This window comes from Callorhinus ursinus, unplaced genomic scaffold (assembly GCF_003265705.2).
Source record: "Callorhinus ursinus isolate GAN/ISIS: 27379988/994484 unplaced genomic scaffold, GSC_fseal_2.0 scaffold59, whole genome shotgun sequence".
NCBI lineage: Eukaryota > Metazoa > Chordata > Mammalia > Carnivora > Otariidae > Callorhinus > Callorhinus ursinus.
The window spans coordinates 5,650,510-5,676,921 of record NW_027397121.1 but is presented as its reverse complement, the minus strand read 5'-3'; the positions used below and the strand labels follow the sequence as shown (position 1 = coordinate 5,676,921).

The following is a 26,412-nucleotide window of genomic DNA, read 5'->3' as shown; positions in this document are numbered from 1 at the left end:
CCCTCACAAGAACCTCCGGAAAAGAAAAAAAAAAAGAGCATAATAAAGCCAAAGCAAGGAGAAGGAAAGGAATAATAAAGATAAAAACATAAATCAATGAAATGAACACAGAAATTGGGAAAGTAGCGATGAAACAGCTTTTTATATGGAATGACCAATAAAATTGACAAACCTGTAGCCAAACTGACCAAAAAAAAAAAAGAGAGAGAGAGAGAAGACAGAGATTACCAGTATCAGGAATGAAACAATGGCTATCACTACAGACACTATAAACATCAAAAGGATAATATGAGAATACTTTGCACAACCCTACACATATAAATTTGGCAACTTAGACAAAATAGACCACTTCCTCAAAAAAATATAGACTACCACAACTCACCCAATGTGAAATAGATCATTCAAAGAGCATTATAAATATTGAATCCATAATTTAAAAAAATCTCCAAGACCAGATGAATTCACTGGAGAATTCTACCAAATGTTTAAAGAAGAATTAACACCAATACTACACAATCTGTTCCAGAAAACAGAAGAGGAGAGGGCGCCTGGGTGGCTCACATGGTTAAGCATCTGCTTTCGGCTCAGGTCATGATCCCGGGGTCCTGGGATCGAGTCCCGCATCGGGCTCCCTGCTCCTTGGGAGCCTGCTTCTCCCTCTCCCACTCCCCCTGCTTGTGTTCCCTCTCTCGCTTTGTCTCTCTCTGTCAAATAAATAAAATCTTTAAAAAAAAAAGAAAGAAAACAGAAGAGGAGTAATACTTCCTAATTCATTCTATGAGCTAGTATTACCCTGATGCCAAACCAAAGTACAAAAAAATAAACCTATGGACTAATACCCCTCATGAGTATAGGCACAAAAAATCAGTAACAAAATATTAGCAAATAGAATTCAGATATATATAAAAAGAATTACACACTATGACCAAAGGAAGTTAATTCCGAGGATACAAGGCTGGTCAATATTTGAAGATCAGTCAATGTAATCCAACATAGTAACAATCTAAAGAAAAAAATCCCATTAGCTATTGATGCAGAGAAAAAAACTGACAAAATTCAACATCATGATAAAAACTCAGAAAAATGGAAACAGAGGGTGAATAGCTCCCTAAAGATGTCCACATCCAAATCAACAGAATCTCTGAGTATGTATATGGCAAAAGATAATTTGCAAACCTGATTAAAGCAAGGATCTTGAGATGGGGAGATTCCCCTGGATTACGTGGGTGGGCCTTAAATCCAATTGTGAGCATCCTCAGAGAGGCAGAGGGAGCTTAGATACACACAGAAGAGGACCGTGTAACCTCCAGGTGACCATGGAGGCAGAGATTGGAGGTGGAGATTGGAGTAATGCAGCCACAAGTCAAGGAATGCCAGTAGCCACTGGAAGCTGGAAGAGGCAAGAACAGATTCTTCCCTAGAGTCTCCAGTGGGAGTACAGCCTTGCTCACAGTTTGATTTCAGCCCAAACTGACTGGCTTTTGACCTTCAGAACTGTAAGAGAGTATATTTCTGGTTTTGTTAAGTAAGCCATTCAGTTTGTGGTAACTTGTTACAGCTATCATAGGAAGCTAATTCGTCCCTAGAGCCTCATGTAGCTCAGCCTACACCTTAATTTTAGCCAGTAAGACCCATTGTGGACTTCTCACACCCAGAACTCTAGATAATAAATTTGCCTTGTCTCAAGGCACTAAATTTGTGGTACTTAATACAGAGAGGGATTTCTTTAAACTTGATTAAGAACATTTATAAAAACCGGGGCACCTGGGTGGCTCAGTTGGTTAAGCGCCTGCCCTCAGCTCCGGTCATGATCCCAGCGTCCTGGGATTGAGTCCCACACGGGTCTTTGTTTAGTGGGGAATCTGATTCTCCCTCTGCCTGTCACTCCCCCTGCTTGTGCTCTTTCTCTCTGACAAATAAAATCTTAAAAAAATAAAAATAAAAACATTTACAAAAACCTACAACCAATATTATATTTAATGGTGAAAGACTGAATGTTTTCCTCTTAAGATTAGGAACAAAGAAAGGATTCCACATTACCAGTCTTAAAATTCTGAGAGTTCTAGCCAGTACAATAAGGCAAGAAAAGGAAACAATAGGCATCCATATCAGAAAAGAAATAAAACTGTCCCTATTTGCAGATTACATGATTGTCTATGTAGAAAATTCCAAAGAATCTACAAGGAAATTATTAGAATAAGTGAGTTAAGATCACAGAATACAAAATAAACTTGCAAAAGTCCATTCTATTTGTAGAAATGAACATACAGACACCACAATTAAAAATAAAACACCATTTGTAATCACTCAAAAAAAAGAAATTTTGGGCGCCTGGGTGGCTGGGTCGTTAAGCGTCTGCCTTCAGCTCAGGTCATGATCCCAGGGTCTGGGATCAAGGCCCGCATCGGGCTCCCTGCTCAGCGGGGGGAACTGCTTCTCCCTCTCCCACTCCCTCTGCTTGTGTTCCTGCTCTCGCTGTCTCTCTCTGTCAAATAAATAAATCTTTAAAAAAAAATGAAATTCTTAGGTGTAAATCCAATATGTTAAGGACTTACATGATAAAAATTATACAGTCCTGGGGCACCCAGCTGGCTCAGTCAGAAGAGCATGTGACTCTTGATCTCCGGGTTGTGAGTTTGAGCCGCACATTGGGTGCAGAGATTACCAAAAAAAAGAAAACTTAAAAAAAAATCTGCACAGTCCTGATGAAAGACTCAAAAAAGATCTAAATAACTGGAGAGATATACCATATTCATGGACTGGAACTTTCAACTTGGTAAAGATGTCAATTCTCCACAAATTGATACACAGGTTTAACATAGTATCTATAAAAATTCCAGCAAATTTTTTTTGTAGACATAGACAAGATTAGTCCATGGAAAGGCAAAGAAACTAGAATAGCTTAAAAAAAAATTGAAACAGAAGAATAAAGTGGGAAGACCCAGTCTACCCAATTTCAAGACTTATTACATACCTGCAGTAATCAGTATTGTGTTGTGTGGAAGAGAGACAGGCACATAGATCAGGGCAACAGACTAGAAAACCCAGAAAAGAGACCCAGACAAATATGCCAAACTTATAATGTGCAAAAGCAATTCAACAGAGGAAAGGTAGCCTTTTCAGCAAAGATACTGGAGCAACTGGACATTCATAGACAAGAGGAGAAAAGAAAGTACCTCAACTGAGTCTCACACCTTACACAAAATTAACTCTAAATGGATCATGGACTTAAATGTAAAACACAGAACTATACAACTTCTAGCAAAAAAAACTTAGGAGGAAATCTTTGGGATCTGGGGCTGAGCAAAGAGTTCCTAGACTTGACGGCAAAAGCACAATCCATAAAAAGAAAATCTGATAAGTTGGACTTCATCAAAATTAAAACTTTTGTGCCTCAAAGGACACTATCAAGAAAGTGAAAAGTCTATCCACAGAATAGGAGAATACATTTGCAAATTATTTACCTAACAAAGGTCTACTATCCAGAGTATATAAAGAACTCTTACAACTCAACAACGAAACAACCCAATTCAAAAATGGGCAAAGGACTAAAATAAATTTTCCACTTAAGAGATACAAATGCCCACGAAACACATGAAAAGATACCCAAGATCACTAGCTATCAGGGAAATGCAAATCAAACCACAGTGAGATTTCACGTCACACCCACCAAGATTTCTGTAATTAAAAAAAAAAAAAAATCAGGGGCGCCTGAGTGGCTTAGTCAGTTGAGTGTCTGACTCTCGGTTTCAGCTCAGATCATGATCTCTGGACGTGGGATTGAGCCCAGTGTCAGGCTCTGCACTCAGCAGGGAGCCTGCTTGGGACTCTCTCTCTCTCCCTCTGCCTCTCCCCTACTCACATGTGCACACGCTCCCTCTCTTTCTCTCAAATAAATAGCTCTTTAAAAAAAAAAAAAGAAAGAAAGAAATTAAGAAAGAAAGCAAGCTCATTGAAACAAAAAGCAGAGTAGTGGCTGCCAGAGCCTCGGGGGAGGGAAGAATAAAAAGTGAGAGGTTAACGGGTATGTGACTTCCTTTTGAGGTGATGAAAATGTTCTGGAAGTAGACAGTGGTGATAGTTGACCAATATTGTGAATGTACTAAATGTCACTAATGGCAAGTTTTATATTATGTGTATTTTCTCTCAATGTTAAACATATATCCCTCAAGCCAGGGGCAGGATGAAATGGAGGTCAGGATCCCTGTCTCCTCTGTGTGGAAGCATGAGAAAATCAACCTGAAATTTCTAAGAAATGGATCATCCCAGATTTTAATTATGAAGTAGAAAGCAAGGTTCTACTGTCAGCTCAGTGTCTGCACCCCCCACCCAGGTAGTCCTTTTCACAGAGGTCCCTTCAGAGCACCTCTGCCTTGAAGATGAGGAGGCTTCCAAAATGTGGACTCTTAAGAAATTCAAATTAATCATTGCAAATCAGAGAATCCATCTAGGCAAGCTTCTCTGTTTATCAAACATGCCCTTTTTCTGGGCTTCCCATCCTGAAGATGTCTGTCCAGGTCCTCCAGGGTTTCTGGTCATGGCCACACTGTTGACCCAGCTATGTCACCCATCTCTCTAGAAAGGAAGTCAGTTAGGAACCAACCCATGGCTGATGGAACTCAAATGCCCCTTCTGTTGTTCTTCCCAGATTCTGTGTGTTACAGGCAGCCCCCTCCATTCTCGAAATGGTGAGAACATTGTTTCTCTTCCCATTACCTTGAGAGCACATAGTGAATGTTCATTTTCTCTTGTCCATTATTTAAAAAGGGCCAAATCTAAGTGGAACATTTTCCTCATTTTGCTGTACTAGGTTGGGCTGGTCTGTGGCAGTCAGCCTGAGGAGGATGGGCTGGATCTCTACAATGCCAGGAGGCAAGCCCGGGCCCTTCCCAGAACCTCTCTCGTTTGTGATGCCAACAGGAGCTCACAACTCCAACTGCCAACAGAGCCCCGGACTGGAAAGGGGAAGAAGGACGGCCGCTGTACCACCTCTAAATGCCCACATTGCCTCTGTCAGAGCGGGGTGTCTAAGCTTAGACAGGAGGGAACAGGAAGCTCACGCAGCAGGAGAACAGGACCAACAAGAGACTTGATGCAAGTCAGTCACTGACCAAACAGTCCAGTCCGAGCCTCCCCTCCGACTCCTGGAGAGAGGGAAATCCCATGAACTCGGAGGCGTGCCCTCTACAGAACACTTGCTCACAGCAAACAGGCACTTCCCCGCGGCCTCAGTTTGCCGCCTCCCCCCCCCCCCCCCCCGCTGCAGCCCCGGCCACAGAAGTAGCAGCTGAGGCTCTTACTATTTCCTGATTGCTTGCTGTATCATTTGAAACCTTCAGGGGAATTTGGTCCTGGAAGTGAAGTTTCTAAGAACTTTTTTCAACCATGCCCAAGTCCAAGCTGAACAGGACAAAACAAATTTCTGACTTCCAGAGAAGCCCTTCTACTCACACTTTGGATAGTTCTACAGACTTCTCGGAGCCCTCAGAGAAATGCTTTACCCTTAGAGAAATGATGCTAGCACCCAGGTGTCTTGGCTTCTCAGCTCTGCATGCTGAAGGGAGCACCGAGCCCGTGGGGGCAGACTGGGGGTCTTTTGGCTTCTTGGCTAGTTAGGGGCCCAGAGCACAGGGCCCAGACACAGCCGCGGCACAGGAAGAGTGGAGGTTTGCTTGCAGTGCAGAAGTTTATTAGTGAATGAGTTTGGGCCAGTTGGTGCTGACATGCTGCTCACTTCAGCCCTGGTGGCCCGGCTGCGGGAGGGGAGGAGCCTTCCTGCTCTGATGTTTCACTGGTGAGGTCACCCCAGGAGAATGCCGAGCTCTCTCCAGGTCCGAGAGGCCAGGCTTGGGGCCGGTACATTCACAGAGACTCCACCTCGGCTTCCAGGGCCTGGGCTGGAGGGATGAGGGTTTTTAGGATCTCTGTGTAGTAGGGGCCAAACACCTTCTGATTGTGATGCGTTAGGCTGACAAACTTTTGGCCCAGTTCTGCCAGTTCTGCTTCAATGACAGTAAGGCCTCCGGGGAGGTCTAACAGGGATCGCTGCACACCGAGGACCAGACAGCATTTGAGAAACAAATGGATCCGCTGATCTGTGAGCGGGGAAGAAGCAAGCAACTTTCAGGGAGCCGCACAGCCCCTCCGCTCTACTCACTCAAGTTCTAAGTCAACCAAGATATTTACTAGCCCACCCACCTGGAGATTAGGACATTCGTTTTGTTCGCGAAGGGGGCTGCTACCTAGCTCCCAAGGACAAAGCAAAGATCACAAATGAGTGGGCTAGTAAATTTCTGACTGTTCCAAAGATGACTTAAGCCTCTACCAGTAGATCCTGGTGAGTTTCTAACATGAGGATCTTAGACTGATCCTTTGGATGGCTGAGGTTAAGAGCAAGGTCAAGTTCATGCCCTCCCTTCCAAAAGGGATGAGTCCTTGTTGTGGGAACATGTCCTCCAGCTGATTCAGCATCAGCTTCTTGTTGCTGGGAGGTTGGGGGTAGATGTCATGTCTTGGATTATAGTCAGAAAATGACCCAGAAGTCCAGGGATGACTTAACCGGATTAGGTAAACAGGATGTCCTACCCAGAAGTCATGAATTTCTGGGTGCAAACCTTCCTTAGAACCAAAATCATTCTTTAAACTTAAACTGAAAGGAATATATTTTCAATCCAGCATTTTGAAAAAAACCAAAGCCTAAACAGTGACTTGCCCAATGATCCTGCTTTTTATTGTTAAATGGTTCAGTAACTGACTTCCAGGGATAGGATCTACCTCTCCCCAAAACGTTCTCACCCCCCACAGGCACGCTCACCAATGACGCTGCGGACACAGTTCTCCTTCTTGGCAATGTTCTGGAGCTGTCCCAACAGAGATGCTGTGTTGTCACCGCTCAGAGCAGCCAGGCCCATTTTCTTGAGGCTTTGATGGATTTCCTGAGACACCTGTTCACTCACAGTCCGCATAGCCTCTTCAGGCCTAGACCATGAAGGAGAATAAGCTGGTACCCAGCAGATGGCCCTGGCAGAGGCCCAGAGCCAGGGAAGTCCCATGCCAGAAGCTGGGCCCACTTGAGGGAGACTCCCAGCCGCCCTCCTGTCCTCACCCCAGTCCCTGGCAGCAGCAGGACCCAGCGGGTAGGCTCAGTATCTTCACTGTTATGCTCCAGATCCCGACTATTCTCTATATATGACACCATGTTCTACTTCTTAGAAAACAAGATAAACTATAAAATCAACTCTGGACAAGAGTTGAGTATCCACTCAATTCTTCAGCCCCATGGAATTTATGTATATATGTGCATGTACATTTTTAAGACTTTCTTGGTCATTTGGTCATGGTCATTTGTCCAGCTGTCACCAATTACAGTGACAAACCTGGCCTTCTGATTCCTTTTTTCCTCTGGTGTGACACCCTGCACACAGGCGTTCAATGAACATCGCTGACTGACTAATCAACTCCTGGATATACCTAAGACCAGTCCACTGGCCGGCATCCCCTCAAGGAGAGAATGATTGCTTTGTAGAAAACAAGATCGTGACTCATTTGGTGGTAAACTGTCCTCCATACTGCCCTCTCTGGAGGAAAGCTTTACTTCTCTTTGTCACGAGTCTCAAGACCATTATGGGAAGGCATCAGTGATCCCTGTGGATGGTTCCAGTCTTTGTGGCCTGCCATCGAATGTAAGCGATCGCTCACTACCCAGCTCCGTCTTCCCACCACGCGTTACCATCTCTCTAGAAAAGCTCTACGCAGCTCACCTGGAGTCGAACTCCGCCATCAGGTTTTTGGTTATGCGTTTCAGCTTGTCCACAAACCTAGGTGAGCCGAACAAAACACTGCCAGAGAAGCTGCTGGCCACCAGCAAAACTGAGGCCAGGACGGTCAACCGGTGCAACTGGGACTCCAGCTCCCGCAGCCGGGTCCTGTCCATCAGCAGTGTCTGGGGAAGCGGGGAAGAGGCTGTCAGGAGGGGCCGGTCCGGGTGGAGGCCCCGGACGCAAAACGAGGCGATGCCCTCCTCGGGCCTACCTCAGGGAACTCTTCATTTGCAGGGTCCCAGAGAAGGAGGTTCAGGAACCCCTGGGACAGCACCATCGTAGGGCTCGGGGGCTCCGGGCTGCCGACTGCCTTGTTCGGAGAGGAGCAGGCCACAGTGGCAGAGTCGGAAGCATCCGGGCAAGTCGGAAGTGGCGTGGTGAGGTCTGCGGCCGCTTGGGTCAGCCACTTGGTGGTGTGGTCAAGGAGGCCTAAGACGGGAAGCGAGCGGGCAAGCACCCTGGGCGTCCGCATCCCTAAAGCTTCAAGACTAAGGTTCTTTTCACCATCTGCTCCCGGGCAATAAATAAATGCTTTGGTCTGTCTTAGATGACTCTTCCCTTTCCCTCCCCCTACCTGAGGAAGAAAACTTTCTGTTCCCAAGAGACAGAGTACTCTCTAACATCACAGAAGTCAGCCCCACACCAGGTCCCATCTTCTCACTCTGGCCCTCAGGTTGTTTACATACTGGGCTGTTTATTGAGGAGTTCCTGGAATGTCGCCCGTTCGTGCTGGATGGAATGTTCCTGCAGGTGTGGTTGAAGGCTCTGGATAGTATAGTTCACCATGTCCATTTTCATCAAGCCCAGAACCTGGAAGATTCCTCTGACATAAGAGAAAATAAAATATACTATGAAAGGAAATCTAGTGAGAGGGGACCCTACAGAAAGTGTCATTAAATCATTGTGTTCCAGAGTGAGGAGGAGCTTTAAAACGAGTCCCACCTCCGGGGCGCCTGGGTGGCTCAGTCGGTGAAGCATCTGCCTTTGGTTCAGGTCATGGTTCCAGGGTCCTGGGACGGAGCCCTGAGTCGGGCTCCCCGCTCAGTGGGGAGCCTGCTTCTCCTTCTACCTGCCCCTCCCCCCACTCATGCATTCTCTAATAAATAAAATCTTTTAAAAAAAAATTAGTCCCATCTCCTAAATTGACAAAAAATGGCACTGTGACTGAGAGGACTCAGGACCCCAGGCCCAGAGTAAGTGAATGGCAGAGTGAGGAACAGAGAAGTCTCTGGACCATGAAGCCTCCAGGCTAGCTCTCTTTCCACACGATCATTCTATCATCCTTTTTAAAAGGTAGAGTCAGCAAAAGGAAACACACACCAGCAGGCTAATGAATCTTTCTGGGAAGTGGGACTATAGGTGATGACATATCTGAAGCAATTTCTGGGCTAATCACTCTTTTCTATTCTTTTTTTTTTTTTTTTTTAACTTTCTGGGTCTTGGTCTCTCCAGCTATTAAATAGGGATAACCTCCCATCCCTGTCCCCTCACACTGTGTAAACTGCAATGAGAAAATCTGGGGAAAGGATGTTTGAACTCCTTGGAAGGATCACATAATGTTTTATGATATGATGTTATATAGGAGGCCCAACCAAACTAAGGCCATCTTTGGGAGAAAAGAAAAAAAGCTAGCAGGCCAGCAAGGAGAGGAGGATTGGTTAGGTCTTCAGCAGGGGAAGACCCAGCCAAGACGGGGCCAGAATGGAGTGTCTGGCCCAGGGACTGAGGCAGGTTTCAAGGGACGGCAGTCAAGTTTCACACCTCAGTAACAGAACAGGGTCTGTAATGTTCTCTAGCTTCTGCACTGCTTCGTCTCGAACTGGCGCGCACAGCAGAGTCATCATGTCGAGAATGTACTTAGAGAGAAGAGGGACATTCAGGGCCCCGTGTTCTGCTTTCCGCCTGAGGAGCTCCGTGTCCAGCGCTTCTTCAATCTCACTCTGTAGGCGGCTCTGGCGTGGTAAGAGCAGTGAGAGCAGGATCTGCCCAGGAGACAAAGTCAAAGGGGGGGCCTTCTGTGTGGGGCCCCAAACCTTCTCTAATGCACAACCCCTTTAGCCAAAGACATCAGCCTGTCTTTTAGGGACCAAGAAGTGGGGTCCCTAAATTTTCCAGAGAATGTTATTTATCTTTGTTGAGAGGCCGATGAGAGTTCAAGGCCTTAGGGCATCAATACAGCCGTGGTGCATCATTTTCTAGGCAGAATGAGATGAAGAGACAAGTAACATCAAGGAGTGTGATAAAAGAAATGCAAAGTACAGTCAATATAAAATACACATCACATGGTGATGAGAGATTATTAATTTTATTTTACTTTTTTTGAAAGATTTTATTTGTCAGAGAGAGAGAGAGAGAGAGAGAAACACACAAGGAGAGGGAGAGGCAGAGGGAGAAGCAGGCCTCCCGCCGAGCAGGGAGCCCAATGCGGGGCTCAATCCCAGGACCTGGGGATCATGACCTGAGCCGAAGGCCGTTGCTTAATGACTGAGCCACCCGGTGCCCTGAGAGACTCTTAATTTTTAAAAAAAAGTGGGCTTTATTTCTTTATTTGAGAGAGTGCAAGTGCTCATGTTGTGGGGGGAGGGGCAGAGGGAGAGAGAGGATCTCAAGCAGACTTTGCACTGAGCATGGAGCCCGACAAGGGGCTCGATCTCAAGACCCTGAGATCACAACCTGAGCCAAAACCAAGAGTCAGACACTTAACTGACTGGGCCACCCTGGCGCCCCAATGCGGGCATTTTTTTTTTTTTTTAGATGATTTTACTTCAAAGAGCAAGGAAGAAATAGGCCAAGGAACAGTTAAGAGGCTCTGGAAATAGCCTATTAACCCCAAAACATGATTTCCCTGTGAAGAGAGGCTCTCTTATTCATCTCTGTGCCTCTGTAACATACAGAACGTGGTGGGGGGTGAGGAGTGGGGTTCAATGAAGAGTGTGTTGTCAGAGCAAGATGCCCAGCTATTCAGCTTCTCCACGCTCTCTACTGAAAATGGTAAACCATGCCAGTTATGGGCTGCAGGCTCTTAGCGCCAGCTGCGCCCTTCAGGGCAAACGAAAACAGAACCAAGCCCTTGAACTGGTTTTCCTTTGCCGGCTGGCACAACGGTAAGTTTTGTTAGCAGAGGGTGCTAAAAGAGAAACTGCACAGGGAGAAGGCTTCCTGCCTGGCTCTGCTGGGCTCCTCCGCAGCAGTCCCGCGGCACCACGGCTTTGCTCAGCTCGAATTACTGTGGGGTCCTTCTCCTGACTGGACCCTGACTGATATAAAATCGGTACTGTGGGTGAGGCCTGACTCAAAAGGCCCTATTTCCGTTGGACCTGATGAGCAGGTGTAGCAAGTACTTTTGATGCCTTAGGAAAACGTGCAAACTGCAGGATGGCAGATAAGCCCCATAGAACGTCAGCGGCCTGTGGCCTCAATGAAGGTGCTAGAGCTTCAGTGGTCTGCACCTTATCAAGCTATTCCCTCCCAGGCGAAAGACAACTCACTGAACCTCAAACCACCCACCATGAAAAAGAACACACAGTGCTCATAGGCCTCTCTGGATTTCTGAGGGAACACAAACCACGTTTGAGTCTGCTCCTGCAACACTCATTTAGAGTCACTCATAAGGCTTCCAGTTTCAAGTGGGAACCAGAGCAAGAGCAGGCTCTGCAGCGAGTCCAGGCTGCATACAAGCTGCAATGTCATTTGGGCCATGCGACCCAGCAGGTTCAGTGACACTTAACATGTCCCCGGCAAGTAAGGGCGCTGTAACAGCCTCTGGCAGGCGCCAAGAGAGCATCACAGCAAGCCCTCTAGGACTTTAGGGCAAATCTATGCCCTCTTCTGCAAATCACTATTTGCCTTTTGAGAAACGGTTTCTGGCTTGCTCCTGGGCTTTTGCAGAAGTAAACATCTCACCGTAGGATACAGGGTGGCTGTGTGGCCTGAGCTTCCCATGAGGAACTAGGTGTTGTCTGGCCCACTTAACCATAAGATGAGGCCTGTCCCACAGCAATCTATCACCAGATGAAATGGCCTAGAGGAGACCAAACATATACTGAGATAGGACAGACCTACAGAGCAGAACAGAGAGCCCAGAAGTAAAACCTGGAGATGTGATCAAATAATATTTGAAAACAATGTCAAGACCATTCAATGGAAAAAGGACAGTCTCTTCAACAAATGGTGCTGAGGAAATTGGGAATCCACAAGTGAAAGAATGAAGTCAGGGGCATCTGCATGGGTCAGTTGAGCATCTGACTCAGGTCGTGATCTCAGGGTCATGAGATTTCTGCACTGAGAGCGGAGTCTGCTTAAGACTCTCTCAGGGAGGGGGGCCTGGGTGGCTCAGTCGTTAAGCGTCTGCCTTCGGCTCAGGTCATGATCCAGGGTCCTGGGATCGAGTCCCACATCGGGCTCCCTGCTCCGCTGGAAGCCTGCTTCTCCCTCTCCCACTCCCCCTGCTTGTGTTCCCCCTCTCGCTGTGTCTCTGTCAAATAAATAAATAAAATCTTAAAAAAAAAAAAAGACTCTCTCAGGGAGCCTGGGTGGTTCAGTGGGTTAAACATCCGCCTTCGGCTCAGCTCATGATCTCAGGGTCCCGGGATCGAGCCCCGCATCAGGCTCCCTGCTCGGCGGGGAGTTTGCTTCTCCCCCTTCCCGCTGCCCCCCCATGCTCTCTTTCTCTCTCCCAAATAAATAAATAAAATCTTTTTTTTATTTATTTTTATTTTTTTAAGATTTTATTTATTTATTTGAGAGAGAGAATGAGATAGAGAGAGAGCATGAGAGGGGAGAGGGTCAGAGGGAGAAGCAGACTCCCCGCTGAGTGGGGAGCCCGATGCGGGACTCGATCCCGGGACTCCAGGATCATGACCCGAGCCGAAGGCAGTCGCTTAACCAACTGAGCCACCCAGGCGCCCCTAAATAAATAAAATCTTAAAAAAAAAATCTTTCTCCTTCTTCTGGCCCTCCCCCACTCTCTAAAATAAATAAATAAATCTTAAAAAAAATTAGGTTGGACCCTTACCTTACACCTTATAAAAATTTTAACTTGGGGCACCTGGGTGGCTCAGTTAGTTAAGCGTCTACCTTCGCTCAGGTCATGATCTCAGGGTCCGGGGATCAAGCCCCACATCAGGCTCCCTGCTCAGCAGAGTCTGCTTGCCCCTCTCCCCCACCGCCCCCGGCTCATGCTCTCTCTCACTCTCTCTCTTAAATAAATAAAATCTTTAAAAAAAAAAAAAATTAACTTGAGGCACCTGGGTGGCTTAGTGGGCTAAGCCTCTGCCTTTCGCTCAGGTCATGATCCCAGAGTCCTAGGATCAAGCACTGCATCAGGTTCCCCACTCAGCAGGAAGCCTGTTTCTCCCTCTCCCTCTGCCTGCCTCTTCCCCTGCTTGTGCTCTCTCTCTGTAAAATAAATAAATAAAATCTTAAAAAAAATTTAACTCAAAATGGATCAAGGACTTAAACAGAAGAGCTAAAATTCTACAACTCTTAGAAGAAAATAAAGGGATAAATCTTCGTAATCCTGGATTTGGCAAGATAGGACACCAAAGGTAGAAGGAACAGGCTAGATCAGGACTTCATCAGGAGTAAAACTTTTGTGCACAAGACACTCTCAAGAGGGTGAAGAGACTACCCACAGAATGGGAGAATATATTTGCAAATCACTTACCTAAGAAGGGGCTACTATCCAGAATACATAAAGAACTCTTACAACTCAACAACAAAAGACAAACAACCCCATTTGAAAATGCACAAAGGATTTGAGTCAACCTTTCTCCAAAGACAACCCAGACCTTGGGCACTAAGCACAGGGAAAGACGCTCAGCACCATTAGCCATCAGGGTCATGCAGATCCAAACCACAGTGAGATTCCACTTCACACCCACCAAGATGGCTATGACAAAAGAAAAGCAGCACTGGGGAAAACGTGGAAAAGCTGGAACCTCATACCTTGCTGGTGGGAATGTACAGTGGTGTGGCCACTGTGGAAAACAGTTTAGTGGTTTCTCGAATTCAGCAATGCCACCCCTGGGTATATGCCCCAAAGAGCAGAAAACAGGTGTTCAAACACAATCTTGTACACGAATGTTCATAGCAGTACTACTTGCAATAGCCAAAATGTGAAAACAACACAAATGCCCATCAACAGATGAATGGATAAACAAAATGCAGTATATCCGTACAATGGAATTTTACTGGGCTATAAAAAGGAATTAACTCTGACCCATGTTCACAACATGGATGAACCTTGAAAACATTATGCTAAAGTGAAATCTGCTACATACAAAAGGACAAATATCTTATGATTCCCCTTATATGAGGTACCTGAGGTAGCCAAACACACAAAGTATAACAGAGGATACCAGACACAGGAGGAGGAGGGGAATGAAGAGTTACTGGTAATGGGTACAGTTTCTGCTTGGGAAGATAAGAACATTCTGGAAATGGATAGTGTGATGGTCACACAACGGTGTGAATGTACTTAATGTCACTGAATTTTAACACTTAGAAATAATTAAAATGGTGGGGCGCCTGGCTGGCTCAGTTGGTAGAGCATGCAACTCTTGATCTCAGGGTCATGAGTTCAAGCCCCACATTGGGCATGGAGCCTACTTTAAAAATAACATGGTAAAAATTTTGTTATGTATGTTTACAATTTTAAAAATCCAAAAGATATAAACAACTAAGCTCAAATAAGACACCAATCCCCAGGGAGGATGAGCCAGCCACCTGGTGGCAGATGATTTCTTTGAACCTCTTCCATCGTGGAAGGGGCAAACTTACCCTCACTGGAACAGACACATATTCTGGATGTGGATTTGTCTTCTCTGTCTGCAATGCTTCTAATGAGCACCAACATCTGTGTACTTACAGAATGCCTTACCCACCGTCCCGGTCCTGGCATGTCCTTCCTATACCATTGTATCTCATCACGGAGCATTTCAGAGCAAAGGAAGTGCAGCAATGGGTTCATACCCACATACCCCTTGAATCAAAAGGCCTTAACTGAAAAGCAGAATGGCTTATTAAAGACTCAATTACAGCATGAGTTGAGGGAAAATATCCTGAAGGGAAGAGGTTATGCCTTATAAGATGCAATATATTCTCTGAATCAAAGACCATTATATGGTGTCATTTCCCAAAGCCAGAAAACATGGTCCTGGGAATCAAGGGCTGGAAGTAGGACTGGTTCCTTTTACTTTTATACCTAATAACCTACCTGCAGAATTTCTGTTGCCCATCCTGCCAACTTTAGGCTCTGCCGATTTGGGAGGAATGCTTGCATTGGTCCCAGTAAATGAGAAGATGAGACTGCACCTGGCCATTTTGGGTTCCTTATACCACTGAACCAATAGGGTGAAAAAGGGGTTATCCTAGTGGCTAGAGAAAATGATCCTGAGCACGGAGAAACCAGGTTGATGCTACACAATGAAGGCAAGAAGATTCTGAGGTTCCTCTAGTACTTCCACACCCAATGATAAAGGTTACTGGGAAACCACAGCAAACATACAACAACAGCAAAATGCTGAAGGACTCAGACTCTTTGGCAGGGAAGGTTTGGGTCACTTTGGCATATAAAGAAATCCAACCAGCTGAGGCTTGGGCTCAGGACAAGGGAAATACGCAATGAACAGTAAAAGGAAGCCATGCAGATCCACCATAGCCGTGTGACCAAGTACAGAAACAAAGACTGTAAGTTTCTCTTTGCCTGTCACAGGCACGGGTTTGTCTAGGCTGACCATTTTCTTCTTCTCTCCTTCTCTTCCCACTATTATTTTACAGATTGGTTGTTAGCAGTTAACTTTACAATTAGGCCTTAAGTAACAGAATATTCAGCAGCACCATGACTGAGTTTGATAGCAACCGGCACAGTAGCTGTTGGAGCTGTGAGTCTCCTCATTGTATGGAAAGAACAAGAACTTGTAAGGCAACTGTATCTTAGCAGGTAGAAAGAGAGATTTTTTTCAAAAACTGAAATGTGTGTGGACGGGTGCGTACGGAAGCTAAGCAGCCAAAGGAGGGGAATGTGACAGTTACCAATTCATTGTCTCTCAGTTCCAAATCCATCATTCTCTTCTCTGCTCTGAGAAATGGAGTAAGTCCTTTAAATATTTTTCCTTCCCCAGGTGGCACAATTGTTAAGCTTCATCTGTAGAGGGCACTATTAGTTTTCTGGGCTGCATAACAAATTACCATAAATTTAGAGCCTTCCAACAGCACACGCATTTCTTATCTCACAATTTCTATGGGGCAGGAGCCCAGTCGCAGTTTAATTGTCCCTCTGCTCGGGGTCTCACAAGGCTGCAGTCAAGGTGTGGGCTGGGCTACATTCTCATTTGGAGGCTTGACTGGGGAGGACTAGGCTACCAAGCTCATTCAAATCGCCGGCAGAATTCGTTTCCTTACAGCTGTAGGCTGGACGGGTGGATGCTGCCCTCAGATCCTAGGGGCCAGCTGCATTTCCCTGCCCCCTGCCCCTCTCCAGAGGACGTTCACTGCATAGCCATCTGCTTCTTCAAGGCCGGCAAAAGGGTTTCTCCGTTCTGCTAAGACAGGAGTCTTACACAGTGAAATGTATTTCTAGGTGCAACCCGCCAGCACCCTTGCATACTGCTTAGAGGCAAGTTACAGATCTCGTCCACACTCAAGGAGAGACGATTATACAAAGATGTAGATCACTGGTGGCGGGGGGCTCACCTTAGGTTGTGCCCACCACATACTACAAAGACGTCGCAAGGGGCAAGAGCTTCTCTTCCTGGTTCTGGAATACTCACTTGGCATGATGCACTATGGGTGTGTGGCTTGGCCAGTAGCTGGCTCCTGCAGAGCAAGCGGCTCCTTTTCCAGGGCCAGGCTCCTCCTGCACAGGCAGCTGTCCCAGCCCCCAGGCCCTGCATGGTGGTCAGCAGCACACACGGCCTCCCCAGCACAGCCATGCCCTCTCCGGGTCCTTGCGTCTTCTCTCAGCCCTAGGGATATGGCGTATTCTCCTTCTACCTGATATTTTCATCTACTTTATAGAGTTCGCTTCTTACTAGTTCAAAGCTCTTGTTTCTTCAGTTCCATGTTATAATAATTTTTATATTAAAACTTCCTTGTTGAAACTACCGTATGATTTCTGTCTACGGATTAGACTCTGACTGATTCATGGACCATGTTCAGTTAGGATCTGTCAGCCACTGACATTCCAATGACCTTGGGGATGTCTAGGAAACTTACATCTACAGGTGGAAGGTAGGTCACTCACCTCTTTAATTTCTTTCAGAAGTTCAAGAGCACAACTGAAGTCTGGGGGAGTAGCTGACAATTGTTCTTTGAGATGGTCCCAAAAGGCATTGTGCATTGTCTCCTTGACCTTGCCTGTCAAACTGCAAGAGGGTTAAATGAACAAATTACTTTCTTTACCCAAAAACTGTTAGAAGGTCATTATCTCCTAAGGCCCAAACAAACAGCATTTGATATGACAAAAGACCATCATACTGACAGGAAACTGGGACAACTGCAACAAAGTTGAACAAGCTGGGGTCAGACTTGGATGTCAAGGGCATCAGTAAAAGCTCTCAGAAGGGCTGCTCATGATTCCAAGGAGCCCTCCCTCTGCAGCAGGAAGAACTCTCCAGGGAGATCAGCCAGCTTTAGCACCGATTTGCAACTAGCCTAGATAATATGTGACTTAGTTTCCATTTATGCATACATACAGCAATGAACAAAAGGATCTTTTATTTTCTCACAGTTCTAAAATCTAGAAAAGGATTATCCTTCTTTGATAATACTCGAATATCCATAGGTATTTCTAAATCAGCAGATCTAAAACTCAATTCAATATCTTCCGCTTCCAAACCTTTTCCTCCCGTAGTCCCAATCTCAGGGGCACTACCAGGTAGCCAGTCATGGAGGCCAGAAAGATCAGTCATTTCTTCTTCTTAAAAAAAAAAAAAAAAATAGAAGCAAAGGCAATTCATTTTAGAAAGGATAGTCTCTTCAGCATGTGGTGCTGGAAAAACTGGACCTCCACATGCAAAAAAATGTATCTAGACACAGACCTTATACCTTCCACAGATGGATCACAGACCTAAATGTAAAAAGTAGATACCACAGAAGATAACATAGAAAACTAGGTGACCTTCGGTTTGGCAATGACCTTTTAGATACAACACCAAAAGCATGATGATCCATGAAAGGAAAAATTGGTAAACTGGACTCCCATTAAAATTAAAAACTTGTGCTCTGTGACAGACACTGTTAAGAGATGAAAAGACAAAGCACAATCTTTGCAGAACATATATCTGATAAAGAACTAGAATCCATGGGGCGCCTGGGTGGCTCAGTCAGTTGAACATCTACCTTTGGCTCAGGTCATGATCCCGGGGTCCTGGGATGGAGTCCCACGTTGGGGCTCCCTGCTCAGCGGGGAGTCTGCTTCTCCCTCTCCCCTGCCACTCCCCCTGCTTGTGCTCGCTCTAATAAATAAAATCTTAAAAAAAAAAAGAACTAGAATCCAAAATATACAAAGAACTCTTAAAACTCAACAAGAACAGAGCCCAATTTTAAAACGGGGAAAGATCTGAACAGACACCTCACAAAAGTCATCACACAGATGGCAAATAAGCATATGAAAAGATGCTCAACATCATGTCATTAGGGAGCTGCAAATTAAAATAACAATGACATACCCATCAGTATCTATGAGAATGCCCCAATCCAAAATACTGACACCACCAAATGCTGGTGAGGCTGTGGAGCAACTCTAGGAACTCCCATGCACTGCTGGTGGGAATGCAAAATGGTACAGCCACTCTGGAAAATAGTATGGCAGCTTCTTACAAAACGAAACATACTCCTGTCATATGATCCATCAACCGTCCTTTGTATTTAAGCAAATGAGTTGAAAACTTGTGTCCACACAAAAAATTGCACAGGGAGGTTTATAGCAGCTTTATTCATAATTGCCGAAACTTGGAAGCAACCAAGATGTCATTCTGTGAGTGGACAAATAAACCGTGGTACATATTGGGTAATGGGATATTACTCGGCATTAAAAAGAAATGAGCTATCAAGCCTCAAAAGACATGAAAGACTCTTGAACGCATATTGCTAAGTGAAGGGAGCCAATCTGAAAAGGCTACATATTGTACAATTCCAATTACAGGACATTCTGGAAACCAGTGGAGACAGTAAAAAGATCAGTGGTTGCCAAGGATTCGTGGGGCAGGGAGAAAAGGGTGAACAAGTAGAGCACAGGGGATTTTTAGGGCAGTGATATCACTCCGTATGATACAAAAATACATGACATTATACATTTTTCAAAACCCAAAGAATATACAAAAAATGAACCCCAATGTAAACTATGGACTGGAGTTAATAATAATGTATTAATACTAGATCATCAACTCTAACAAATACTAGATCATCAACTCTAACAATACTAGAGACTCACTCTGAGTGGGCCCCAAATTTAGATTCATCAGATTACCCTTATCTAAAGGTGTTCTGATTACAAGATATAAACAACGGTGGAATCCGTGTGCCGCAGAGGATGGGCTGTGTGGGAGCTCCGCACTTTCCGATCATTTTTTTCCGTAAAACTAAACTTCTTTAAAAAAAATGTGTATTCATTTTCAATTTAACTCTAAAAATTTTTTAAAGGAAATGCCAGGAATTAATTTTCCTCTCAAAGTTTATTTAAATGATGACCCTAACCTGTAGTGAGACTCCTAAGAGAAAAAGAACCATTTGAAAAGTCTGAGGTTAGACCTAGTCATTGCCAAGTAGCTACTGGTGTTCTTGAATTAAACATCCCCCCTTAAAAAAATACAGTAAAGCATCCTCCATGTAAAAATATAGTAATGCATGCTCCATGTAAAACAAACAAAAAACAAGCAATAAGAAGATGAATAAAACAAAACGTCAAAGTTGCTCTCACAACACACCACTCTCAGTCCTCAGAGGTAAGCACCTATGATCTCAGTCCTCAGAGGTAAGCACCTATGATCTCAGTCCTCAGAGGTAAGCACCTATGATCTCAGTCCTCAGAGGTAAGCACCTATGATCCGCCCGATGGTCTAAGGTGTACTCGAGTCGTTCTCACTCTTTCTCCTCCCATCTATCCAATCCATCTCCAAGTTCCAGCAACTGTGTTTCTTAAATGCCTCTGGAATCCATCCCTTGCTCCCATCATCTCTTACGTGGACTGCTGCAATAGTCCATTCACTGGTCCCCCTGCCTTCAGTCTTGTCCCTTTTTTATCTGTTCTCCACCAATTCATTCCAAAATCAAGGACTTCTGAAATGCAATTATGACCGTGATGCCACGCTTGGGTAAAGTCCTTTAGGGGCTTCCCCTCACCAGCAACATAAACCACTTATGGGACCCTTCCGGACATTGCTCTGCCTCCTTTTCCAGTTTATCTCCTTCTATCTCATATCTTGTACCCAGCCACACCAAGGTACCTGTAAAGAACATACCATATTCTTGCCTCTGACATAGTTTCCTCTGCCGGGAACATTCTTTCCCACCTAGACCATCTGGGCAGCATTTATGCCTCCTCTAAGACTCAACTCAAGTCTTCCTCTGTAGGCAGATCTTCTCTGACCCTCCTTAAGCAATTGAGCACTCTCATGAAACTCTATACACAGAACCATGAGTCAACTGATCCGTCTCTTCTGTTATTCAACTGTCCTCCCTACAAAAACTTCTGACAGTGATGACAGTGCTTTGTTTATCTATAGCTACATCTCCGTCTATCCCCAGCACCCAGCATCTTGCCTGCCACATAAGGACTCAATATACGCCTGATGAATGAATGCCCAAACATGGGATTTCCCTTCGGAGTGGACGACTGTTAACACCATCCTATGCACAGAGAACCAATTGCCAAAAATGAGTCATGTCAAACTCTATTTCAAGCTTTTCCCCGATATAAATTCTGCATGGCCTTACATGAAAACCCAGCTCTGACTGGTACTATTTCTCCTGCTTCATTTCTCCCTCTCTCATGGCTTCTACCCGCCCCCCAAGCTCCCTCGCTACTGCCCCTTTAGCAGATCTTCATTCTCCCAGTTTCAATTGTTTCTCCTCTTCTGTCGTCACAAACATATCTAAACAGTGAGGGAGATGTTAGGACATGTGGGTTTTGGGGAAAACCTGGTCCCGCAGAAGCTGTGCTTGGCACCAGGCAAGGCCAAATCAGAGCACGAAGAGGAGGGGAAGTGCGCGCCTTAGAGAACGGCACCTGAGTAAGAGAGTCCCGGAGGCTGCCGATCACAAAAGCATTTAAGGAAACTGATCACAAGCTGCCCTCATTTATCTATTGGTGGGAAATTAGAACGGTTTTTAAAATCTGACATTGATTTTACCCATTTAACTGCCAATAAACCAGCAGAGCCATTCAATTCACACTTCCCAAATGGTTCTCACTTGCTACGATGTCAATATAACTAAGAATCAAAGGGAAGCTTGACGGAGGTGGGAGAGCATTATTTATCAAGAGTTCTGATTCTGATTCATAAATTAAACTGACTTATGGGGGCGCCTGGGTGGCTCAGATGGTTAAGCGTCTGCCTTTGGCTCAGGCCATGATCCCAGGGTCCTGGAATGGAGCCCCTCGTGGGGCTCCCTGCTCAGCAAGGAATCTGCTTCTCCTTCTCCGTCTGCCTCTCCCCCTCGCTCATACTCTCTCTCACTCACTCTCAAATTAATACCATCTTTAAAAAAAAAAGAAAATTCATATTTTTATCATCTGTGGTCACTTAAAAGACTAACTGGAAGGAGCTATGAGGCAGGCAGCCAATAGGATGATCCCAAAGAGCTAAGAGTCCTGATATTCACACTGGTGTAATCTCATCTCCCGGAGTGTGGGCGCAGGTAGCCGAGGTGCTGGGATGTCACTTCTGAGATGAGGTAACAAAAAGTCTGTGGGTTCTGTCTTGGGCACCATCTCTCACGCCCTTATTTTCTCACTCACTCTGAGTGAGGGAAGCCAGCTGCCATGTGGCCCGGAGCTCAGGGAGGCTCTGGTTAGCACTCAGCACACTGACTACAACTAGAGCAGGAGACACCATTAAACCGAGCCCGGATCTGTGACCCATAGAAACTGTGAGATAACAAACACTCGTTCAGCTATTAAGTTTTGGAATAATTTGATGGCAACAATAGCTAGCTACCACACACTACTTCCTCCACATCTATCGGAGAAGATCTGAAATCCACCCTACGGGTATTTTATTATTAACAGGGGCTCGCAAAGTGAACATTCCAATAATAATTACTTTGGCTTATTCACTAGTTAAATAACATTTGCTTCTTAACCCTCTAATACTAATAATTATTACTCTTCTATTTAAGTCGTTGCGCCCTCTTAAGGTTTATATTCAAACACTGTATTTTTCCCCAGTTTTATTGACTATAAATTAGATTATTAAATAAAAATGCTTCAAATCTGGTCAGAAGCCATGAGTGCTAAATAGCTATGCCAGGATGAATAAAATGGGAAAATCAGGGCGCCTGGGTGGCTCAGTTGGTTAAACGACTGCCTTTGGCTCAGGTCATGATCCTGGAGTCCCGGGATCAAGTCCCACTTCGGGCTCCCTGCTCAGCAGGGAGTCTGCTTCTCCAACTCTGACCCTTTTCCCTCTCATGCTCTCTCTCATGCTCGCTCTCTCAAATAAATAAATAAAATCTTTAAAAAAAAATGGGAAAATCAGAAGAGCTGGTACCTGCTTGGAGGGGAAACCTTTTCTTCCATGTGGAAATCATGATTCATTCCAATCTTGTTGCTCAGCTTAGAAACGTTGTCAACTGTATCTTTCAGACCTGCGACAGAAAGATCCTCAGGTATACACATATCTCCATTTCAAAAAAAAAAAAAGAACTTATGGTGGACACAAGTCATTCTGAATTTCTATTTTATTCAGAGACTCACTCTGAGTGGGTCCCAAATTTAGATTCATCGAATTCATCTTACACGAACTCATTTGACTGTTCTAGTCATTTAGGTTTTCTGAACTCTGTGCCTAGAGTAGTCCAGCATGGGAGTAAGGGAGGACAAAGAAGCTATTTTATAAATAACAAAAACTAATTACAAGCCTTTCTCTTGAAAAGTAAAATAATAAAGCAGCAAAGAAACAATAATTTGTAATTTGCAAACATAAGCATCTATCTAAGGGTGTTCTGATTCTGCTCTCCTTTTCCTGCTTCTGATGAAAGTTAAATTCCCCATATAGATGGTACTGAAGGGCACCAGTGTCACCTGGTCTCAAAAAGCAGGAGTTCCCAGGTGTTAGGATTTTACAGGCTACTGACATTTCCAAAAAGATTCTGAGCAATTGACGACAACTTGCCAATGTTTTGTTTTACCAAGTGTGGACAGTGAGACAAGCAAATAAAAAAATCCACTCTGCCACCACCAAACCATCATTACATAAAAGAATAGCTTAACCTCCAAAAAAAACCAAAACCAAAAACAACCCCACCCCGCCACAAAAACAGAAAGGTAATATTGTCAGAATAAATAGGAGTCCTGTACACTGATTCAATTTAGCTTTGGGAAAAACCCATTACATCTTTATTTCCTTTCACTAAATATTGTGAAGAATTTTGTCGTAAACCAGCACTAGCATTTGGGACCCACTGCTCTGAGTTCTTACTACAAACCCAGCTAAGCCCATTCTCACATAACAGGCACAATACTCAGAATGATCACTTGGTATGTGGAACAAAGTTGCACAAAGTAAATCGTGTTTTCTCATTCTCTTTCAATAGCACTTCATAATTTGTCCACAGAAAAATATCTGGTTTCGAGATATGGAGGAGATATAAATGAACAAAGATCGGCCATGAGTTGGTCACTGTTGAGGCTGGGTAATGAGTAAACGTGGCTCATCATACTGGTCTACTGTTGTAAATGTTTAAGTTGTCCATAAATAAGATTTCAAAATGTAAAAAGGAAAAATAGTTATTGTAGAAAAGAGGTTACACAGAATGCCTTTATTCTTAGGAGATACATGATGAAGTTTTTAGAAGTCATGACCCTAACTTTCAGTAAGAAAGGACAAAAATACTTAGAGAGAGCAAGCGCAATGTGGCAGAATGTTAGCAATGGGGCATTCGCCATTTTTTTTTTGTTTGCTTACTTTTCAACAAAGTTGAACTACTTTGAAATTAAAAATTAAAATAAATAAAATGAAAATGTATGGGTAAAAGGTGATTGCAAATTTACCAAAAGCCACTGAGCCCTTGCTTAGGTAAACATAAAGATGAACTGAACCTTAAGTGGACAGTTGAAGTTCCCTTTATTTTTGCAGCCTCTCCGAAGCCTTTGGTTTCAGCTAAAATGGCAAAACACAGTCAAATATGTAAACAGACAATCCATTAACTCACTAATGCGAAATGAGAAATAAAAGAAAATCTTCCAAGGGAGATTGAGTTTTAGCAGCTTACTGAAGCACTGAGGGAAAGATTATCCACAGAAACACTTTCCAACTACAAGTCAAAGTTCAGAGCCTACTTTGACAAGATTGCTGCTCCCAAGTACCGTGGTGCTAGGCAATTCCCAACAGCTGTAAAATTCAGGAAAGGGGAGGGCCCAAAGAGAAATCTGAGGGAAAATGCAACTAGATTTTTAAAATCCAAATCCCAAGGACAAAGAAATTTTCAACATGATACAGTAACTGAACAAGTCAACCTAATCTACAAAATGTCAAATTCTTTTTTTTTTTAAGGGGTCATTTGGTTACTCACTTTAGGGTGATTTTACCTATGGATTCATTTAAAGAGCCACCCGAAGAACTCAAATTGTTTACACTGTATTCACAAAAAATTGGCATTCACCCCCACATCAGGTTCGTTCCTATCTAAATAAATTCCTACGCACCAATTTGTCACTTTGGGGCCATTCTGTTAGCCGGCAGCGACCCCACGTGGCCACAAGAGAAACAAGCGGAATTCAACTGCAGAGCACCAGGGCCTTGAACTAATTTTTCCCATTTTAATCTTCAAGAGTTTAACTCGAGTTAAACTCTTACATGTGGACAGGTCTTCAGACTGATGCCTGTTTAAATTCTCTAGAGATTACTAGAAGAGAAATGCCGGAGGGGTCCCCGTGAGGTTCGACCTACGCAAGTATAGAAGAGACCTGTGACCCGCTAGGAACATAAAAGTACAGAGCTCAAGAACAGAAGCCCAGAGCCGTAGAACTCCTAGAGTCCATGAGGCGCCGAGTGATTCCCATCCAGGATCACTTGGGTTCTTTGAAAGTACCCCAAGGGTCCGCCATTTTCCACCTACAAATTCAAACGACAACAACGATGGCGGCGAACGCGCTTGGCCTCGAATCTTGTCAGGTTCAAGCAATCCCGCCCGGGTCACTTCTTCCTCCTAGACCAACCTTCGGGTCCACAGGGGGCCTAGGGCCTGTAAGCAGGGACTGGGTCGGGGGGAGACGAGGCGAAGGGCAAGCCGAGAGGCCGGCGGGCCCTTCCTCTTCCGCCCTGCCCCAAGCCGGCGCCCCCGGGCGGCGACGGGACCTACAGGCGGGGTGGGCCTCGGGGCCGCTCCGGTCTTCCCGGGTCGGTGCTGACGTTTCGGGCTTGCAGGACCGGCACTCTGCATCGCCTGGGTCCTTCAGGGGCACTTTCTCCTCGACGTCCGGCATGTTGCGGATGGAATCTGGGTTGGGGAGAAATGACGCGCCGTTGGCGTCGGGGAAGGGGGCTCTCCAACTGCCGCCGGGGGGTCCGGAGCCCGGCCCTGCGCGGCCGACACGGCCAGACCAAAAGCGCAGGGTGGGCAGCTTCAGGGCCTCTCGGGGCACAGGCGGGACAAAGGAGCCTGGAGGAGGGGTGCGGGGACCCAGAAGTCAGGCCCTGGGCGCGCAACGAGGAGGCGGCGCGGGGTGCGGCCCTCCTCGCCCGGGACGCCCGCCTCGGGCCCTCTCCGGCTCCGGCAGCAGAGGGAGCCCTCGGCGCTTCGGGTCCGCGCCGCTCACCTCCTCCCCGGCGACGGGCCGCCTGCTCTGGGGTCGGCGCCGCGGCCGCGCAGCCTCGAGGCCCGGGTCGAACCAACCGCGGCGCGGCGGCGGGGGGGCGGGCGGCCGGGAGGGGCCTGACGGCACGCGGAGGCGCCCGGGCCGACCCCGCGTGCACCCCCGCCCCCCCCGCCGGGGGCGCCGGGTGGGAGAGTCGGGGGCTCTGAGAACAAAGCGCCGCCCGTCTCCCGGGGCGACGGGCCGGGTCACGTGGCCACCCAGCAGTCCGCCGCCCGCCGACGCAGCCGGGCTCGTGCTGGGTCGTCGTGGCGCGAAGGGTTCCGTGGTCTCCGGGGCCGATCTCGGCCTGGCATCTCCGGCCCCCCACGAGAAAGATGACCTGGAACTACTTAGGGAGAGAGGGAGCACGGTGCTTTGTTTCTCTTCAGCCGGCTCCTGTAGCCCGGGAAACAGATCCACACCCAGGAGGGTGGTTTCTTTTTAGCACATCCTGGGGCATCGTGACAGCCGGGCCGTGCTACCACTCTTCAGATGTGGAAACCGAGACCCCTGTTCAGCGGCCGGTCCGTGGAGGCTGAGCCCCTGAAGTCCTGGCCTGGGCTCTGCTTGGAC

General features: G+C 45.9%; 1 protein-coding gene across 3 annotated transcripts; it reads right to left on the bottom strand.

Moving 5' to 3' along the window:
* Positions 1-5,667: 5,667 nt before the first annotated feature.
* On the bottom strand, positions 5,668-25,958 carry TCP11 (t-complex 11). Of its 3 annotated transcripts, none has more exons than XM_025862576.2 (10): positions 25,801-25,958; positions 25,344-25,481; positions 22,532-22,628; positions 17,065-17,185; positions 9,582-9,802; positions 8,507-8,643; positions 8,032-8,327; positions 7,761-7,942; positions 6,815-6,978; positions 5,668-6,095 (listed from the first exon to the last, which is right to left on the bottom strand). In XM_025862576.2, exons 2-10 carry the CDS (start codon positions 25,465-25,467, stop codon positions 5,863-5,865), a joined length of 1,575 nt encoding a protein of 524 aa, XP_025718361.1. In that variant the 5' UTR covers positions 25,468-25,481; positions 25,801-25,958; the 3' UTR covers positions 5,668-5,862. The 3 variants fall into 3 exon arrangements, with proteins under 3 accessions (XP_025718361.1, XP_025718362.1, XP_025718363.1); XM_025862577.2 differs by having other exon boundaries at positions 8,032-8,249; XM_025862578.2 differs by lacking the exons at positions 25,344-25,481; positions 25,801-25,958 and adding an exon at positions 25,201-25,312.
* Between the last annotated feature and the right edge of the window lie 454 nt (positions 25,959-26,412).

What these genes read in the sequence shown, in the direction of transcription:
- TCP11 (XM_025862576.2), bottom strand. Translation starts at nt 25,467, where the DNA reads ATGCCGGACGTCGAGGAGAAAGTGCCCCTGAAGGACCCAGGCGATGCA. An exon ending in ACTCCTCAATAAACAGCCCA is followed by an intron (nt 8,328 to 8,506) that starts GTATGTAAACAA and finishes GCCCGGGAGCAG; the next exon opens with ATGGTGAAAAGAACCTTAGT. An exon ending in CAAATGAAGAGTTCCCTGAG is followed by an intron (nt 7,943 to 8,031) that starts GTAGGCCCGAGG and finishes CCGCTTCCCCAG; the next exon opens with ACACTGCTGATGGACAGGAC.